This window comes from Somniosus microcephalus, chromosome 7 (genome assembly GCF_052327205.1).
Source record: "Somniosus microcephalus isolate GS21.2 chromosome 7, FLI_Smic_1.0, whole genome shotgun sequence".
NCBI classification, from domain to species: Eukaryota; Metazoa; Chordata; class Chondrichthyes; order Squaliformes; family Somniosidae; genus Somniosus; species Somniosus microcephalus.
This window is the reverse complement of record NC_140993.1, coordinates 239499534-239517867: the sequence shown is the minus strand read 5'-3', so window position 1 is coordinate 239517867 and position 18334 is coordinate 239499534. Positions and strand designations below refer to the sequence as shown.

At 46.6% G+C, this 18334-nt stretch overlaps 1 protein-coding gene across 1 annotated transcript in view; it reads right to left on the bottom strand.

Annotated features, from left to right (window-relative positions):
• LOC147115173 (fer-1-like protein 6) overlaps positions 1-18334 on the bottom strand; it is a 95892-nt gene that overhangs the window by 34378 nt on the left and 43180 nt on the right. Inside the window, exons 10-11 of the mRNA XM_085993497.1 lie at positions 10487-10575; positions 7721-7819 (exon numbers count right to left, since the gene is read on the bottom strand). Coding sequence (XP_085849623.1) covers positions 7721-7819; positions 10487-10575 — 188 coding nt within the window. The remainder of the gene's footprint in view (positions 1-7720; positions 7820-10486; positions 10576-18334) is intronic.

The window sequence follows — 18334 nt, the reverse complement described above, 5'->3', positions numbered from 1 at the left end:
CCTTTCTGTAAAAGAGCGTTTAACGGGTGCAGTACCGTGGATAGATTTGGCAGAAATTTATGGTAATAGTTAATTAATCCTAGAAACGACCTCAACTGAGAGACATTCTCCGGAGCGGGAGCCTTTACAACTGCCTCAATCTTGTCAGGAGACTTATGAAGCCCCTCCCGGTCAATGACATGGCCACAGTACGAGATCCGCTTCTGGAAGAACTCACATTTCTGCCGATTTACTCTAAGTCCATACTCTTTCAGTCTGTTGAGCACCAGTTCCAAGTTTGCGAGATGTTGTTCATCACCATCACCTGTGATCAGAATATCATCCAGGTAACATTGTGTGCCTGGAATTCCCTGTAATACCTGCTCCATGGCCCTCTGCCAAATTGCTGGAGCCGATGCCACTCCAAAAACCAGCCTATTGTACCGGTACAACCCTCGATGCGTGTTGATCGTGAGGTATTGGCGTGACTCTTCCTCAACCTCCATCTGCAAGTACGCCTGTGCCAGGTCTATCTTGGTGAAGTGTTTCCCGCCAGACAATGAAGCGAAAATATCCTCAATCCGTGGAAGCGGATACTGCACCGTGTGAAGCACCGGATTAACGGTGATTTTGAAGTCTCCACAGATGCGAACCTTCCCTGGATCTCCTGGCTTGTTGCTCGCAGGACGTTTCATAACGGGAACAATGGGCGTAGTCCACTCACTCCAATCTACCTTAGACAGTACACCTGAACGTTCTAGTGCTTCCAGTTCCGCTTCAACAGTAGGTCGTATTGCATAGGGTACCGGTCTGGCTTTAAAAAATTTTGGTTGTGCATGTTCATCAATCTTGATGTTTGCCGTAATTCCTCTCAGTGTTCCCAGTCCCTGCTGGAACACCTCTTTAGCATCATCCAATATTCTGGACAATCGTTTAGGTTTGACATCTGTTTCCCCGGAATCTACCATTAGTGCCTTCAAGGAGTGCCAGTCCATATTAATTTTCCTAATCCACTCCCGTCCTAGTAGTGGTGGACCTCCTTCAGGTAGCACATATAAGTCCATTACTTGGCTTTCTTCGCCCTTGTGGACCATTTCTACCTCTATTTTTCCGATGGGGTACACTCTTTGCCCCGTGTATGTTTTCAATATAATCTCCGTATCCTGTAGGGGAATATGTTGGAATAACCTTCTGTAATCTTTCTTATTCATGACCGTCAATGCCGATCCAGTGTCCAATTCCATTTTTACTTGGACTCCTGCTATCTGAAGAGTGACCCAAATTGTCTGGAGATCTGCATCCTTACCAACATTGTGTACTCTTAAGCTATCCAGTTCATTACTGCTAGCATCTGAATCTGACTTCTGTTCGGTCAAACTGTTCTTTGTCACCTTGTGTACCTTTGCGTATTTTCCTTGCGGTGACTTTTTGTTGCTGGTCTTCTTTCCTGACCGGCATACTTTAGCTATGTGGCCAAGCCTGCCACACATTCTGCATTCTTGGTTTTTAAACCAACACTGGTTCTGATCGTGCGTTGTCTTTCCACAACGATAACATTTGACAGAACTCAAACCCAATTTGTTTGTACTGAGTTCCGGTGACCGTAGCTGCATTACTGCCGTGCCTCTCGCTGCGGCTTCGTGTGCTGCTGCCATAGTGACCGCCTTCTCAAGCGTCAGCTCATTCTCCTCGAGCAGTCGCTTTTGTGTATCCTGTTTAAATAAACCACACACAAATTTATCTCGTAGTGCCTCTGTCAGTCCCGTTCCAAACTGACAATATTTTGCTAGCTTACGTAATTCCATCAAATATTCAGCATTGCTTTCATTCTGCAGCTGCCTTCTGTCGTAAAATTTAAATCGTTCCGCTAGCATCAGCGGCGTGGGGTTTAGATGATTTTTCAGGACAGTAACAATCTTATCGAACGTCTTATCCGCCGATTCATCTGGTGATAATAGGTGTTTCAATTGCCCGTATGTCTTCGCACCCATTAAATTTAATAATGTTAGTGCTTTATCTGCATCAGGAATTTTATTTGCCTTACAATAATTTTGTATGCGTTCTACATACATGGCCCAATCTTCGGTGTCACTATCAAAGGTATTAATGTTCCCATGTTTAGGCATCGTTGCAATTTATTGTATTTTTATGTTATCCAAGGTGGCGGCTTCCCGCTCTTGTCGTCGTCCTCCGCCCACAAAATGGCGGTTTTCCCGCGCTTGGCGGTCTTCAACCGTCCCCCGACGCTGTCTCCGCTTCACCGCGGCTCTCGCGCCTTCAGTTTCCCCAGACGCTGCGCCTTTTAGCCCGAATGCGGCCCTTATCTCCGGTCGCGATCGATGTCCCCGCGCTGCGCCTCTCGCTCGAAAGTGGCCCGGCCCTTACCTCCGGTCGCGATCGATCTCACCGCCCTTATTCCTCCGTCTTCCCAGCCCCGTCTGTACAGCCAACACGGTTGACTTTCTGTCGCGTCGCTGCCCGGCTTACCCACCACCGAGGTAGAAAAGAAGAAAGCTGACAGTCGCTGATGGAGGCTTCGAGGTCAGGATGTCTTCTGCACTCCGGTTTCTCGATGCCTGCCGCTCGGCGTGTCTTCCAGTAGGGTGATGAGGGTGGAAACCTCTCTTCAACGTCCTGTCTGTGGACGAAGCCACCGTGGAAATAACTGCCGCAGGGTAAGAATCGGACTCGTCGCCACTGTTAAGTCTGTGTGTTATAGTGATAATTACTACACAGACTACCAGAGTAAATTCAACAGGTCTTTACTGGTTGGAGGTCGGGACTATACTGAATACAATATTAATACACAGTGCTTATATACCGGTGTGGTCACCACCGGTATTACGTATACAGCAGCCAGAGAAAGTAGTACATCTCTTAAGGTGGAACAGGCTTAAGTTCTCTTAAGGTGCAACAGGTTACATACACCACAGGTAGGTTTTTATTTATTTTTGTGGGGCCAGGAGCAGCAGGAGTGCTCCTCTGGGCTGTGCAAAAATAATCCGGGCCACTGCTACACCCGTTCCTCCAACCAGCGCAGGCGGACACCCCCGACCTACCTTTTTCTCCAGCCTGGGGCTGCCCAATATTCTGTCAGATTAGCGCCAGCAAGCTTCCCTGGTGGCCCGCGGCCTGCCGAGTGTACGGTAATGAGGCCCAGCCCTAAAAACGGACCAGGCTCCCAGCAGCACCATCAGACAGCCGGCTGCCGTGCTCTACGGGCAGGCTACCCAATAGTCAAAATCTGGCCTCTGATGTCTCAAACAAATTGCACAGCTCTCTCATTCTGCTGCTGGGTGCCCACATGGGAAGTGATGGAATTGTTTGCACCGTCAAGCAACACGAGTCACCTGCTTGCTACATCGGTGAATTGCTGATTGTCTGCTGCTGATGTTCCCTGTGGCAGCTTGGAATGAGCCAAACACCTAAAGGTTCAGGGATGTGCTGACCTTAACAACCAATGCCATTGCCATTGATGTGATGGAAGTTGGCTAGAAGTTCCGTCACTGCCTCTCCAGTGAAGCCTCGCATGCAAAGGCAGTCTGCCCCTGACATTCCAAGGTAAGTGTGGCCTCAACCTGTATATGCAACTTTGTGGGTAAGGGTATATGAGTAAGGGTAGTCTATCTCTGATGCACGTGACCTGCCTAGCATTCCTCCTTTTGCCTATTCCTCAAATAACACAGCAAAAGATGAACCATCATTTCAATGCCTAGTTTCAAAATTCTAACTGTAGCAACTAAAAATGTGGTAGCCAAAACATTTGGGCAAAAACTAGAGCTGAAATCACAAATCAAAAGAAAAATGACACTTTCAGATATGAAAAAACAGAAATTCCCTTCCTTACTGCCACCCGTTAGCGCTGGAATCCTTGCGAAAAATGGCAGCTGCCACCCTAACGCCCTTCTCTGGCACGGGACTCGGTGGCTGCCATTTTGGTGAGGGCCTTGGCGCTGCCAATAGCAGCGCTGGCCCTGGAGATGCAAATATGGAGAGCGTGACATCAATGCCAACTGGCGTCACGCTGTGCAAACTTGGACCTTAGTGCTGAGTTTAGCGCTGGGTCCTAAGCTCGCTCAGGAAAGTGAGCATGCAGCAGACTGACAGACACACATCTTTCAGGTAAGTTTGCATTTAAGCTTTTGGACTGGATTTTTTTGATTTTATTGATGTAATGACTTGGTGCAATACATGTTAAAAGTTTTTTTTTTTAAGTGTGCAAGGAGATCTGCCGGACGCTTGCAAGGCCACGGATGGTAAAGGAAGGCCTTTGAGAAGACAGAAAATGCTGGAAATACTCCGCAGGTCAGGCAACATCCGTGGGGAAAGAAACAGAATTCACGTCTCAGGGCGAGATGCTGCCTGACCTGCTGAGTATTTCCAGCATTTTATGCTTTTATTTCAGATTTACACCATCCCCTCTCAGAGGGAAGAGAAAGACGCCGAAGAGGAAGACGCCGAAGAGGAAGACACAGAAGAGGAGGAAGCAGAAGTACGGATGCATCCCAGACAGCCCCTTTCTGGCTGGGATATCCAGGATAGAATCATCTGCTTGCAGTAGCAGTGCCTACAACCCCTATTGCCCTTTCAGCATTTGTCCTATACCTTACCTTCCCTCTGTTACTGACCATCACAGCGACCTCTTGACCACAATGTTGAAATAAAAGCCACCACAATCTAACTTTATACATTTATCCATCAAATATGACATCAATAAATTAACTCATCACCCTTATGCATTGCCTAGTGACTGTCTTGTGTGTGCCTTTGCCTATCCTACTGATGTCACACAGTGCTACCCCAGTGGCTGAAGCATGGCTGGTGGAAGGCTGCTGACTTTCAGTGGGGGACACTGCAAATGGCCTTGCAGGCCGACCTTGAGGAGCTGGGGGCTGGGAGTGTCAGATCAAGTGATGGGGTTTCTTCTTACATAGGATAACATAGGATATATGGCACAGAAACAGGCCATTCGGCCCAACCAGTCCATGCCGGCGTTTATGCTCCACTCGAACCTCCTCCCATCTTTCCTCATCTAAATCTATCAGCATAACGCTCTATTCCCTTTTCCCTCATATGCTTGTTTAGCCTCCCCTTAAATGCATCTATACTATTCGCTTCAACCACTCCCTGTGGTAGCGAGTTCCACATTCTCACCACTCTCTGGGTAAAGAAGTTTCTTCTGAATTCCCTATTGAATTTCTTAGTGACTATCTTATATTGATGGCCTCTAGTTATGCTCTTCCCCACACGTGGAAACATTCCCTCTGTATCCACTCTATCAAAATGTTTCATAATTTTAAAGACCTCTATTAAGTCACCCCTCAGCCTCCTCTCCCGCTTCTTGGTCAACCACTGACCGGGCAGGCTGCATTTCTTGGGTGTGTGAAATGAGGGAGGCACAAGTGTGGAGTTGTGAAGGGAGGGCGGGAAAGCAAGAGGTGCATGCTAGAAGGAGGATAATGTAGGAGGATACCAGCATCTTGTATCCTTTCAGCCTCGCTGCTAGCCAAGGGCTCAGCCATGCCCCTGCCAAGTGGGTGAGGTAAAGATAGAAATAGGAGGTGTGCCTCGTGTTTAGTAGAGATTGTTGGTAGGTGAGTGGAGGGGGAGTCATGCATTGAGCAGTGTGTGAGGCTAGTGGTGCAGTTGGTAGGAGATGGCTTTTGAAGATCCATTCACTGACCTTGACCAGTGGTCTGAGGTCATGAAGCTTCTTTGGGCACTGGAGCCAGGTGGTGGGGGCGACACTGCTGGCAGTGATGGCCTCGGTGATGTGGTCCCACATCGTTCTTTCTGGTGGGCCTCCTGGCCCCTGTAGGTAGAGGACCTCTCTTGCAGTGTTGAACCCCTGCCCAAAGCTGGAGTGCTGTGTGCAAGACCCTTGGTGCCCCTTCCCTGCCCTGCTGAGCCATTTGTGTTTGTGCTGAAGCACTTTTCCCATTTTTTTTTTTTTAGGTGCGGAAGGCAATTCAGCTTTAAGAGCTGAAGACTCCCATTTGAGAATTCTTTTTAATATTTTTTTCAGAAGACAGTTCAGCTGTAAGGGTTTAAAAACTGCATATTTTTAGATTTTTTTTTTTCATTTCAGAAGTCAGTTTCCCTTTAAAGGACCGAATAGCTTTCCGAAATGACAGCTTTGCTTTAAGAGAAGACTGTTCTTGCTACAATAACGCTACAGCCACGCTACATTGGGACATCCTGTCGCGACGAATGGCACCAAAGCAGCCTTGCACGGCGAGTTTAGCACTGGGCTAATGTTAAATAGGCACCAGCGCCAATTTACCGGAATTGCCAGCGCCATCATTTCCGGCTTCAGTTAACACCGGCCCGCGGTGGCAACAGCAGGCTTTTAACCGATATCGAATTTCCAGGCCTATATTCTTCAAAAACAGAAGGTCTCCCTTTAAATGCTCAGATCCTGTCAGCCCTCAAAGTGCCTGCACCCAGAACATATCATATATGGGCAAACTCAAGTTGTAGCGTAATCCCGTCAAGAATCACTGGACATTGTGTTTACAGCCATACAATATATTATTCTATTAAAATTAAAGCTCTCGTCTTTTTTTGCCTTGAGCTCCCGAGGCCTGATCTAAGGCCCTGCTGGAAATTCACACACTACCTGTGGAGAAATTGGGTGCACTGCATACTTTCAGCCCCCGCCCATTGACTGTGGTTGCTCGGAAATCTTACCCACAAGTGCATAATCCCATATGGCAACAGTTCTTGTCCAAGCACTTCAGCTAACTTGCCACTAGGCAAGCCAAGATTGCATGGGAGGGGGAGGGGGGAGTGCGGGGTCAGAGAATGGCACATACACTTTATGTTCAAAATTGAAGAGCAACTGTGAGGCACCAACAATTTTTATTCATACAAGCAATCTGAATTGGAATTAAGAAAAAAATATTTTTAATCCAAATTAACCTGTAGAATCCCAATTCATCACTCAATGTGTTTTGTATCTGTGTGCGTGTACAGCATATACACACACACACACAGACACACACACACACGCACACGTGTGTCTTCACTTTTAGGGAATACTCCAAAACTGAAATAAGTTGAAGTAAATTGAGGCTAAGCATGTGGACAACGTACACTGTCTGTATTCGTAAACATTGCCCAGGGTATGAAAAATACACATAAGGGACACAAACACATCATGAGTGGGAATCCAAAGCATTTCTCCAAACTGGAATGAAGTGAGAGAAACTATCATTAAGGCCTCACTATGCTCCAAGATTACACCATTTTACTAATTGCTTAAAATTTTGTGATAGGATGTAGTTGTAACCGCATCAAACATGAATAGATGAACTTATAGAGTGTGTGTATATTTCAAATACACACCTGCTGCCAGTTATATATCTGTGGACGCACTGGTTATTCATTGAACAGATGCAGTTTAGTTTCTTGTACACGCTGGGATTTCTAAATTCATTGTTTAATAGTTCAACAACTAATGTAAAACATGAATATATTTTTCCCAAAGTAGGAGTATGTGAGCATAAGACAATTTAGTGGCAGAGAAGGCTTTTGTACTAATAATTGGAGTAAGACAGAAGTTTTGTACCTTTGATTCCTCACACAGTGAGTTCCTGATTTTGTGCAACAACTAATCCAACATTTAAATTTGTTTTATTTTATAAGATCTCGGTAAGATTGTAAATAGATTTTAATCCTAGTTTCCAATAAGACACTTCTCTAATTTAAAAAGTAAATTTGAATCAAATGAAACTCTTACCCCTTGATATAGATGTCACTTGATTTTTGACCTGTAATAAAATTTTCATCTTCTAATATGACATCTTCGGCATTCCAGATAATTATTCTTAGTTCATACCTGCAATCAAATACAACAATTGATCAAAGACGATCTCACAGACGTTTAAGACATGACATGTATACGTTAAATTGGAGGCAATCTGATTTCCTCAGACACTATGGGCTGGATTTTCTCAATAGGGGCACATTGGGAGCGGGACAGCTGGTTGTCGGGTTTCAGTCCTGTCCCCAACAACGTCCAGCCAACCCATGCTATTTTCCCTTGATTGAACTTGTTAAGCCCGCCCTGCAGGCTTAGCCAGCCAATTAAGGGAAAGCCGGTGACAGAGGACGTCAGTGTATGACGTTTCATCTGTCAAATATTTTTGACAGATGAATTGTCAGTGTTTGACAGCTTTGAGAAGCTGTCAAACACTGACAATCTCTGTTCTAAGGTAAGCCCTTGGACTGAAGACTCACCAAATCTCTCTCCTTAGCAGAAAGCAGATGGCTGCTGCATCAGAGAATGCAGCAGCCATTCTGTCACCTCTACCATGGAGATAAGGCACCTCCGGATCCCCAAAGGTTGAAGCCTGCAGGAAGAAGCAAAGGTAAGTAAACTTTTTCGAACACTTTGCACTCACCTCTCACAATTACCTCTCCACACTTGCACCCATCACTCTCTTTTACATCTGACATCTCGACCCCTCTCACCCCTGCAAACCCACTGCTCACCTCGCTGACCCTGGCGAGGTTCGCAGCCGTCGGGAAGCCCACACTTGTGGCTGTAATCCCCTTCCCGCCTCGAGGAGATGGGTCCCTGCGCGAGTCGGGGGCCCGCCTCCCGGGAAGATGGCACGGAGGCAGATTGGGAGCGGGGTTGGTACCCATTCCCAGTTTCTGCCATTTTCCTGGCAGTCTCGCCTCCATACCCGCCTCCCCAGGGCTGGCAAAATTCCCCCTCTATTCTAATCGAAATAAAATGTACAACTTACTTTTCTATAGAACTCCTCATATACAGAGATCTGCCTCACAGGGCAGTGGACAACTCGTGGACACCAAGAAGGAGGGAATAAGGGAAGGATGGGGTTAAGAGTGGGCGAAGAGAAGAGACTTTAGGAGGCTTTAGAAAGTGGAGAGAGAGGACAAGGGAGAGTTGCTGAGGGATGAAGATCCAGGGGGTGGGGACCTGAAGGAACAGCTACCAATGGTGCACCACAGGGAACAGATGATGAGAAGTACACCACTGTTCATAAAGCTGAGGGTGCATGAAGGGACGTATGGCAGGAGGAGATTGCTGAGGTTGGGAGGGGTGAAGCCACGGACTGGTATGAAGTTGAGAACGAGTATCTTCAGGTCATTTCAAACGGGAAGCCGTTTGAGCATGGGAAGGACAGGGGTGATGTGGACATAGGCCTTAGTTTGGGTGAGAACACAAGCCATAGCATTCGGATGAATCATCATTTATGGAAGGTGGAAGCAGGAAGTCAGCAAGGGGAGCACTAGAGCCTCGAGGTGGTAAAGACATGAGTTAGGGTTCCTGCAGCAGAGAGCAAGAGAGCAAGTGGGTGATTTTTCAGAAATAAAAGAAAGCAATCTTGGTAACAAATTGGAGGAAGCTGAGCTCTGGGTGGAGCGGAAACCAGAGTTCCTCACCTCTGAGCTTAGTCTGGGGGTGGCAGGTAGGGAGGTTGATGAAGTGGAGGCCAGAGACATTTAGGTATTTGGTGGGAGCTGACGTGTATGGCTTCAATTTTCCCAACATTTAGCTGGAGGGAGTTTTGGTTTATTCAGATCTTAATACGAGATTGGCGGCTGTAGAGAATGTCATCAGCTGACCCATGCTTCAAGCTGATGTCTCCGACGAGTAGCATGTAAGGGATGAAATGCAAGTGGCCAAGGACGGAACCCTGAGCTACGGCTTAGGTGATTGCGTGGGAACGAGGAAAAGCTGTTGGAGGCAATGTAGTGTCTATGATCTGATGTGTAGGAGAGAAACCATAAGAGAACAGTGCCAGAGAGTAAGCAATAATAGACACTATTACAAGGAGTTACAAGACTTCAAGAAATCAAGGAATTCTGATGAAACCAGAAAGCAAAACTTCGTAATTTATGATCTGCAGAATTAAGATTTACTATTTACAGCTTTCAACCCACTCCATATTGTTATAACTGTACTGATTTCTGTAACCAGTACTGTCACAGTGGCTCAAACTTCCCATTCTAATTAGTAAATAATTTATATGTTTTCGTGATATATTTGTACTCATCAAAGTGCGGAATGTCATTGCCGGGAGTATCAGTTTTCCCACTGTCTACCATTAATTAGGGACCACCAGAAGAAATTGAGAGTAAAAAAAACCTCTCCGTCCTCAATTCTAAAACTGGTCTCGGTTTCAGATAAGGAGGGGTACAGGTGATTTCAGAAGTAAACTTTGGAACATTTAGTTTTCAAAAGTCAGTGCATTTTTTTGAATTTCCAGGTAATTTGATTTGATGTCTTTTTGATAATGCAAATTTAGGTCAGAGAAATAAATGAGCACAGAGAGCTCTGAAGAGAGGGATAAGACGCAGCAAAGAAGGCCTCACAGTAATGATGAGACAAGTGAGCAATTTAATTAAAGGGATGACGGCAAGACTAAATTTTAATATCCTTTTAAAGAATAAATTACAGCCCTCCAACAGTGCAGTGCTCTTGCAAAACTATATCATTCTACTTGTGTTTCAATTAGAATTTTCCTTTTACCCCTTCGGCTTGCGAGGTGATATATCAACAGAAGGCCCAGGAGGAGGCATATCCATTGGAAACATGTCCACCCACATCTGAACACGGCCCTGGAGGAATATCAGAAGCAGAAACATGATATTAGAGAACCAGTTACCTGCTTCAATAAAATTCTACATGATACTAAAGGAACGGTTACATCAAGACACACGATTAGGGAATGGGGAATTAAGTGATGGGCTCATTCGTGGTTAATGAGAATGACTCAGATTCAACAACAGGCAAGGACAATCTAAACAAATGATATGGGATTGTCCGTCCATTATACACACCACCTAATTTTCTTTTCCATAATGGGCAGCCGATCCAATATTGCCCGTGTTTTAGCATCTCCATCAAAGTTGAAAGTTCCTGCAATTATCTTGTAGTGTATGTACCTTTAAGAGAGAACTACTTTTACAGCTCCTGTATACTGTAGTACCGGCAGTGACCACACCTGTATATAAGCCTTGAGCATGCCTCTGTACTCCCAGTCTTGAGACTACTCTACTCCAGTAAACACCTGTTGATTGTTAAGTTACAGCCTCCGTGTAGTTATTGGGAAACATCCTACTTTAAGAATCACGGATCTAACAGTGGCGACGAGGTCGATTCGAATCTGCCTGCAACTCTGCATTTCCCTTCAAGGATTCGCTCCGGGAGGACGGTGGAAGAAAGTCGAGGCCAGAAGCACGGGCGTCGACCACGAGCAACCGCCCAGTCATCCGGCAGAGAGTAAACATCGCAGGAGAGGCTGTTGAGAGCCAGGCTTGGTTCCCCAGCCACGACGATCCAGCAACAGACTGGCAACAGGTACAGCGCACACCCTTCCCGGACAGCGGCGGCTGGAGCCGACCGACGGCGTAGAAAAGCCGAGCAGCGTCGATGGGGTAAGAGAGAGGGTGAAGGAAAAACAAACAGACAGAGAGAGAGGGTAAAGCAGCAGCCGGGTTCAGGACCGAGCGACGGCAACGGGAAAGGCGCACAGGAGAACGCGCAGAGCACAGCCAGGGCTCAAGGGCTGAACCGCGTCCGCGGGGAGAAGAAGGGAGAGCGCGGGAGATGCCATTGAACCGCGGAGAAGAAGGGAGAGCGCGGGAGACGCCATTTTTAGAAGCCGCAGTGGAGAAGAAGGGCGAGCGCGGGAAGGAAGGAAAGCACGGGAGACGCCATTTTGTGCCAGCGGAGAAGAAGGGAGAGCACGGGAGACACCATTTTAGACAGTTAAATCACACCCAGGGATGGCGAAGAGTGGCAGTATCACTGCGTTCGACAATGAAGTCGAAGATTGGGCGACATATGTGGAACGCATTGAGGTGTACTGCAGGGCGAATGAAGTGCCAGATGCTAGGAAAGCACTGGTTTTGTTAAATTCCATGGGTGCAAAAACTTATGGCTTACTGCGAAACCTGATAACCCCAGAGAAGCCCGTGGATAAGAATTTCAAAAGCATAGTAGAAATCCTACAGGACCACTTAAGCCCCACACCGCTGCTGATAGCAGAAAGATTTAAGTTTCACAAAAGGAACCAGCATAAAGACGAAAGTAATGCTGAGTACTTAACGGAACTGTGCAAGCTATCGAAACACTGCCAGTTTGGAGTGGGACTATCAGATACGTTAAGGGACAAGTTTGTGTGTGGGCTTCAAAGTGAAGGAACCCAGAAACGGCTTCTATCAGAAAAGGATCTTACGCTGGACAAGGCTTTCAGCATGGAAGTATCATACGAAGCAGCCGCACGGGGCGCTGCAGAGATACAACGGAGACCGTAAGAATATGGCACCAATGAAATGTCATATGGAGCAGGGAAGTGTTATCGCTGCGGCAGAACAAAACACGACCAGAAGGATTGTTGGTTCAAGGACCAAGTGTGCAGACAGTGTGGAAAAACAGGACACATAGCAAGAGTCTGCAGGTCAGGGAAGAAAACCAACAGCAAGAAATCTCCACAGGAGAAGTACAAAAAGGTACATAAGGTGATGGACAGTAGTTCAGACGAGCAGGGAAGTGATACAGACTCCGGAAGCAAGGAGCTGGGTTGTCTGAAACTACATAAGGTAACCAAAATGGAGGATCACCAGACTATCTGGGTCACACTCAAGATAGACGGAGTCCAAGTGAAAATGGAATTGGACACTGGATCAGCCCTAACAGTCATAAACCAAAGGGACTACAGGCAGCTAGTTTCACATATACCCTTGAAAGCTACAGAGAATGTCTTGAAGACGTACACGGGGCAAAAAGTCTACCCCAAAGGAAAAATAAGGGTGAAAGTGATATCCAAAGGCCAGGAAATACCTAAAATGGACCTATATGTATTGCCAGATGGAGGACCACCACTACTAGGACGTGAATGGGTCCGGAAGATACAATTAGATTGGCATTCCATACAGGCACTGAAGGTTGAGGCCAAAAAGGATGACGGCGTCACACCTGGACGACTGTCAAAAATGCTAACTGACGCACAAGAAGTGTTCCAGGAGGGACTCGGAACACTAAAAGGCATAACAGCAATGATTAAAATAGAGGAAAATTTAAGTCCAAAGTTTTTTAAGGCCAGACCGGTGCCTTATGCGATCCGACCAGCCATCGAAGCAGAGCTGGAAGGGTTGGAACGTTCAGGAGTACTGTCCAAAGTAGACTGGAGCGAGTGGGCTACACCCATCGTCCCTGTAATGAAGAGGTCGTTGAGTAATACGCCTGGGGAACCAAAGAGGTCCGCATCTGTGGGGATTTTAAGGTGACAGTGAACCCAGTCCTTCACACGGTACAATATCCGCATCCACGGACTGAGGATATTTTCGCCTCGCTATCTGGAGGTAAATGCTTCACCAAAATTGATCTGGCCCAGGCGTACTTGCAAATGGAGGTAGAAGAAGCCTCGAAACAATACCGCACGATCAACACTCATAAAGGTCTCTATCAATACAACCGGCTGGTGTTCGGAGTAGCATCAGCTCCGGCTATTTGGCAAAGGGCAATGGATCAAGTCCTGCAAGGGATTTCAGGGACCCAGTGTTATTTGGACGACATCCTGGTCACGGGCGAAAATGACAGTGATCACCTCGCCAACCTGGAAAAGGTGCTCACTAGATTAAAGGAATATGGGCTACGAGCTGATCGCCACAAGTGCGAGTTTTTCCAGAAGCAGATCTCGTATTGTAGCCACGTTATTGATGAAGAGGGGTTACATAAGTCCCCTGAAAAGATTGAGGCAGTAGTCAAGACTCCAGCACCGGAAAATGTGTCACAACTGAGGTCGTTCCTCGGGCTGGTAAACTACTACCATAAGTTCTTACCAAATTTGTCGACAGTAGTACACCCACTGAATACTCTACTGCAAACGGGGGTACTATGGAAGTGGAATGACGAATGTAAACGATCTTTCCAGAAATGCAAAGATTTGATCACATCAAAAGAGGTGTTGGCCCATTTCAACCCAGCACTACCAATCCGGTTGGCATGTGATGCATCACCCTATGGTATTGGAGCGGTGCTGTTGCACAAATTCCCAGACGGGTTGGAGAGGCCAGTAGCCTTTGCGTCTCGGTCACTAACCTCAGCCAAGCGCAACTACGCCCAGATCGACAGGGAGGCCCTCAGCCTAGTATGGGGAGTAAAAAAATTCAACCACTATCTGCATGGGCAGAAGTTCACCTTGCTGACTGACCACCAACCACTTGTCTCCATCTTTCATCCAAAGAAGGGCGTTCCGGTGATGACTGCACAACGGTTACAAAGATGGTCCCTTTTTCTAGGGGCGAACCAATATGAAATAGAATATAAAGGCACGAAACAGCACGGAAGCACTGATGGGCTATCACGCTTGCCACTGCCTACTGTGGAGGAAGCACCAGCAGTGGACCCTATCGAGATATTTTATTCGTCAATAATTGAACGATTGCCAGTAACTAACGCGGATGTAGAGAAGGAGACCCGCAATGACCCGACACTGTCTCGGGTATATGATTTGACGGTGAGGGGATGGCCAACACATGGCAACTCACTGTTGCCAGCATTCTCATCCAGAAGAGAACAGCTGTCAGTATGCCAGGGGACAGTGATGTGTGGATCCCGAGTGGTAATTCCACCAAAGTTCATCTGGGAGGGGTGAAAATGAAAAGCCTTGCTAGGGCTTATGTGTGGTGGCCGGGGATTGATCAACAAATCGAGGACCTAACTAAGAGCTGCTCAGGATGCCAGAAGGTCCAAAATGCACCACCACATGCCCCTCTACACCCATGGGAGTGGCCCTCCTCTCCATGGCAACGGGTGCATATTGATTTTGCTGGTCCATTCATGGACTCAATGTTCTTAATAGCAGTGGATGCGCACTCGAAATGGCCTGAGGTGATAAAAATGTCCTCAACCACTACAGAGAAAACGATTGCAGTCCTACGGACCATATTTGCCAGGAACGGCTTGCCAGAGCAGATTTGCTCTGATAATGGACCACAGTTTGTGTCCGAAGAGTTTCAGAAATTTATGAGAAGGAATGGGGTAAGGCATTACACATCCGCCCCGTATCATCCAGCCACAAATGGATTGGCTGAGAGGTTCGTACAAACCTTTAAAAAGGCGATAAAGGCCATGTGCGATGATGAAATTCCACTACAGCATAAGGTGGACAATTTCCTGTTAGCCTACAGAAATGCGACACATGCAGTTACCAACCAGACCCCGGCCATGATGTTCTTTAACCGAAGGTTGAGATCTCGTCTGGATTTGCTCAGACCAAATATGTGAAGAAATGTTGAGGATAAACAATTCCAGCACATCAATGAGAAGCCGACAAGGAGCTTCAATGTAGGACAACCAGTCTTGGCCCGTGACTACCGAACGGAGAAATGGCAACCCGGAACGATATGCACACGGCAGGGGCCATTAATGTACACAGTGGATGTCGGGGAGAACATTGTGAGACGCCACGTCGACCAGATCTTAGCGTCACAGGAACGAGTCAACCCCATGTCTCGCGTACCTGGGGATGAACCCGACATACCGGTAGCATCTACCTCAGAAACAGTAGCAGTGGAAACCGATGAAAGGGGGCCAGAATCGCCTCCGCACCAAGAACAAGAACCTCAGGAAAGGCACTATCCAGAAAGGATCAGGAAGCCGCCCCAAAGACTGAATCTATAAATGGACTATTTGTGTTTAATGTGCATGTTAAAGTGTTAATTGTTATTTGCATATTATGGGTACTGCTAATCTAAAAGGGGAGGAATTGTAGTGTATGTGCCTGTCAGAGAGAACTACTTTTACAGTTCCTGTATACTGTAGTACCGGCAGTGACCACACCTGTATATAAGCCTTGAGCATGCCTCTGTACTCCCAGTCTTGAGACTACCCTACTCCAGTAAACACCTGTTGATTGTTAAGTTACAGCCTCCGTGTAGTTATTGGGAAACATCCAACTTTAAGAATCACGGATCTAACATATCTCAAGTGGACAAACGGACAGAAAATCATGGTATTTTTACAATATGGGCAAAGCTCCATGCTAGAGGCATAAATTCGTAAGATTACCCTTAAGAATTCCACTTTACTTCACTGAGGATCACACTCTACAGAACTGTAACATAAGTGCAGCCTTCAAGTCTGAATTGTGCTATGTTTAGAATGGGTTTTGATCAACCAGTCATGCCTCTGGCACTCAGATAATGCCTTTTCATGTCCTCAGGATGTTTCAAAGTATGTGACAGCCAATTAACTACTTTTGAAGTGTAGTGACCAATGTTCCCTTAATTTTTTTTCCCTGCGCGAGCCCTTTAAATAAGCTGCATTTCTTCCAGCGGAACAGCAGCTGAGTGGTCTGCACGGGACCTCGCGAATGGTGCGCAGCCGCGCACCTTAGGGGGAACATCAGTAGTGACTGTTATTTTGTAGGCAAACGTAGCAGCCAATTTGTGCGTAATGTCCCACAATGTCCCAGATAATCTATTTTTGGTGATATTGGTTGAGGGATAAATGTTGTTCAGCACACTGGGAGAGCTCTCTGCTCTTCAAATAATGTTATGGGACCTTTTACGACAACCTGAACTGGCAGATGGGGCCTTGGTTTAATGTCTTATCCAAAAGACCACATCTCTGACAACGCAGCCCTCCCTCAGTTCTGCACTGAAGTGCCAGCCTCGATTATGTGCTAAAGTCCTGAAGTGGAGCTTGAACCCACATCCTTCTAATTGAGAGGCAAGAATTCTACCACTGAGCCAAGCTGACAAGCTGAGAACTTGGGTCTGAGCAGATGGATTAATTGCCACCATGAGGCCACAAACTCTTTCCCTGGTAGGTTTATACAGATTGGATGGATGTATACTCACCAAAGAGCTGCATATTGTTTCTCAACAAACTGCGTGGAATCATTTTTATTTGCAAACTTTAATGAAGATACATACTCCACCAGCACCACTGAACGCCCGAGGTGACGAACTAATAGACATTTTTTAATTAAAAAAGAAATAACCTTTGTCATTGTGCCTCCAGCCAGACAGCAGGAACTTTTCCTTAAGCATTAGATGGAAAGCTGTAATGGGTTAATATTACATTGGCTCCCGGTCCAGCAATGCCTCGAATTTAAAATTCTCATCCTTGTTTTCAAATCGCTCCATGGCCTTGCCCCTCCCTATCTCTGTAACCTCCTCCAGCCATGCAACCCTCCGAGAGCTCTGCATTCCTCCAATTCTTGCCTCTTGCACATCCCCGATTTCCTTTGCCCCTCCATTGACGGCCGTGCCCTCAGCTGTCTGGGCCCTAAGCTCTGGAAATACCTCCCTAAACCTCTCCACCTCACCATCTCTCTCTCTTCCTTTATGATGTTCCTTAAAACCTACCTCTTTGACCTAGCATAATATCTCCTTATGTGGTATGGTGTCAAATTCTGTTTGATAACGCTCCTGTGAAGCACTTTGGGACGTTTTACTACATTAAAGGCGCTGTATAAATGCAAGTTGTTGTTGTTGTTGGGTAACTTAGTTAGTGTGCAAGTTTGAAGGTGTATCCAGTCCCTCTGTACACAGAGTGTAAAGTCTGTGGGTTGTGCAGTTAATAAATACACAGACTTCAGAAGTAACAAACAAACAGGTCTTTACTATTCGAAGGTCAGGGCGAATCTGCCCCAGCAATCCTGCCACAACACTTATATACTGGTGTGGTCACTGTCGGTATTACAGTATACAGAAGCCAAACAAGTAGTGCCACACCTAAAGTAGTTCTCTTAAAGGTGAACGGTTACATACAATAGTTTCCTTAAAGGTAGACGGGTACATACACTACAATCCTCCCTTTTTAGATTTCAACATACGGAGTCCATAGTGAACAAACATTATAACATATATACAGCTTTATGTCAGACAGTTCATAGATTCAGTCTTTCCGGAGGTTTCCGGATTCTGTCCGGATAACGCCGCAGTGGTGTCGTCATTCCAGGCGGATTAGTCGGTGTTTCTGGCAAAGTTGATTCGGCTTGAGAGCCAGTGTCAGGTTCAGCTGATTCCAGTATTACCAGATCGGACGTAGGTGTTCGGAGTATCTCAGCCTCAACATTACCCGGGCAAGGTGGTGAAGTCGGTTGCACATTTGTGGCGGACCCTATGATCTGGTCAACATGGCGCCTTATGATATTGTCCCCAATGTCCACGGTGTACATCAACGGCCCTAGCCTTTTTCCAATAGTTCCAGGCTGCCATTTCTCTGTACGGTAGTCCCGGGCCAAAACTCGTTGACCGATCTGGAAAGATCTAGTGGGCCTTTCATTCATGCCCTGGAATTGCCGGTTCTCTACGTCCCTTCTGACGTTTGGTTTGAGTAAATCCAGCTGGCATCTTAGGC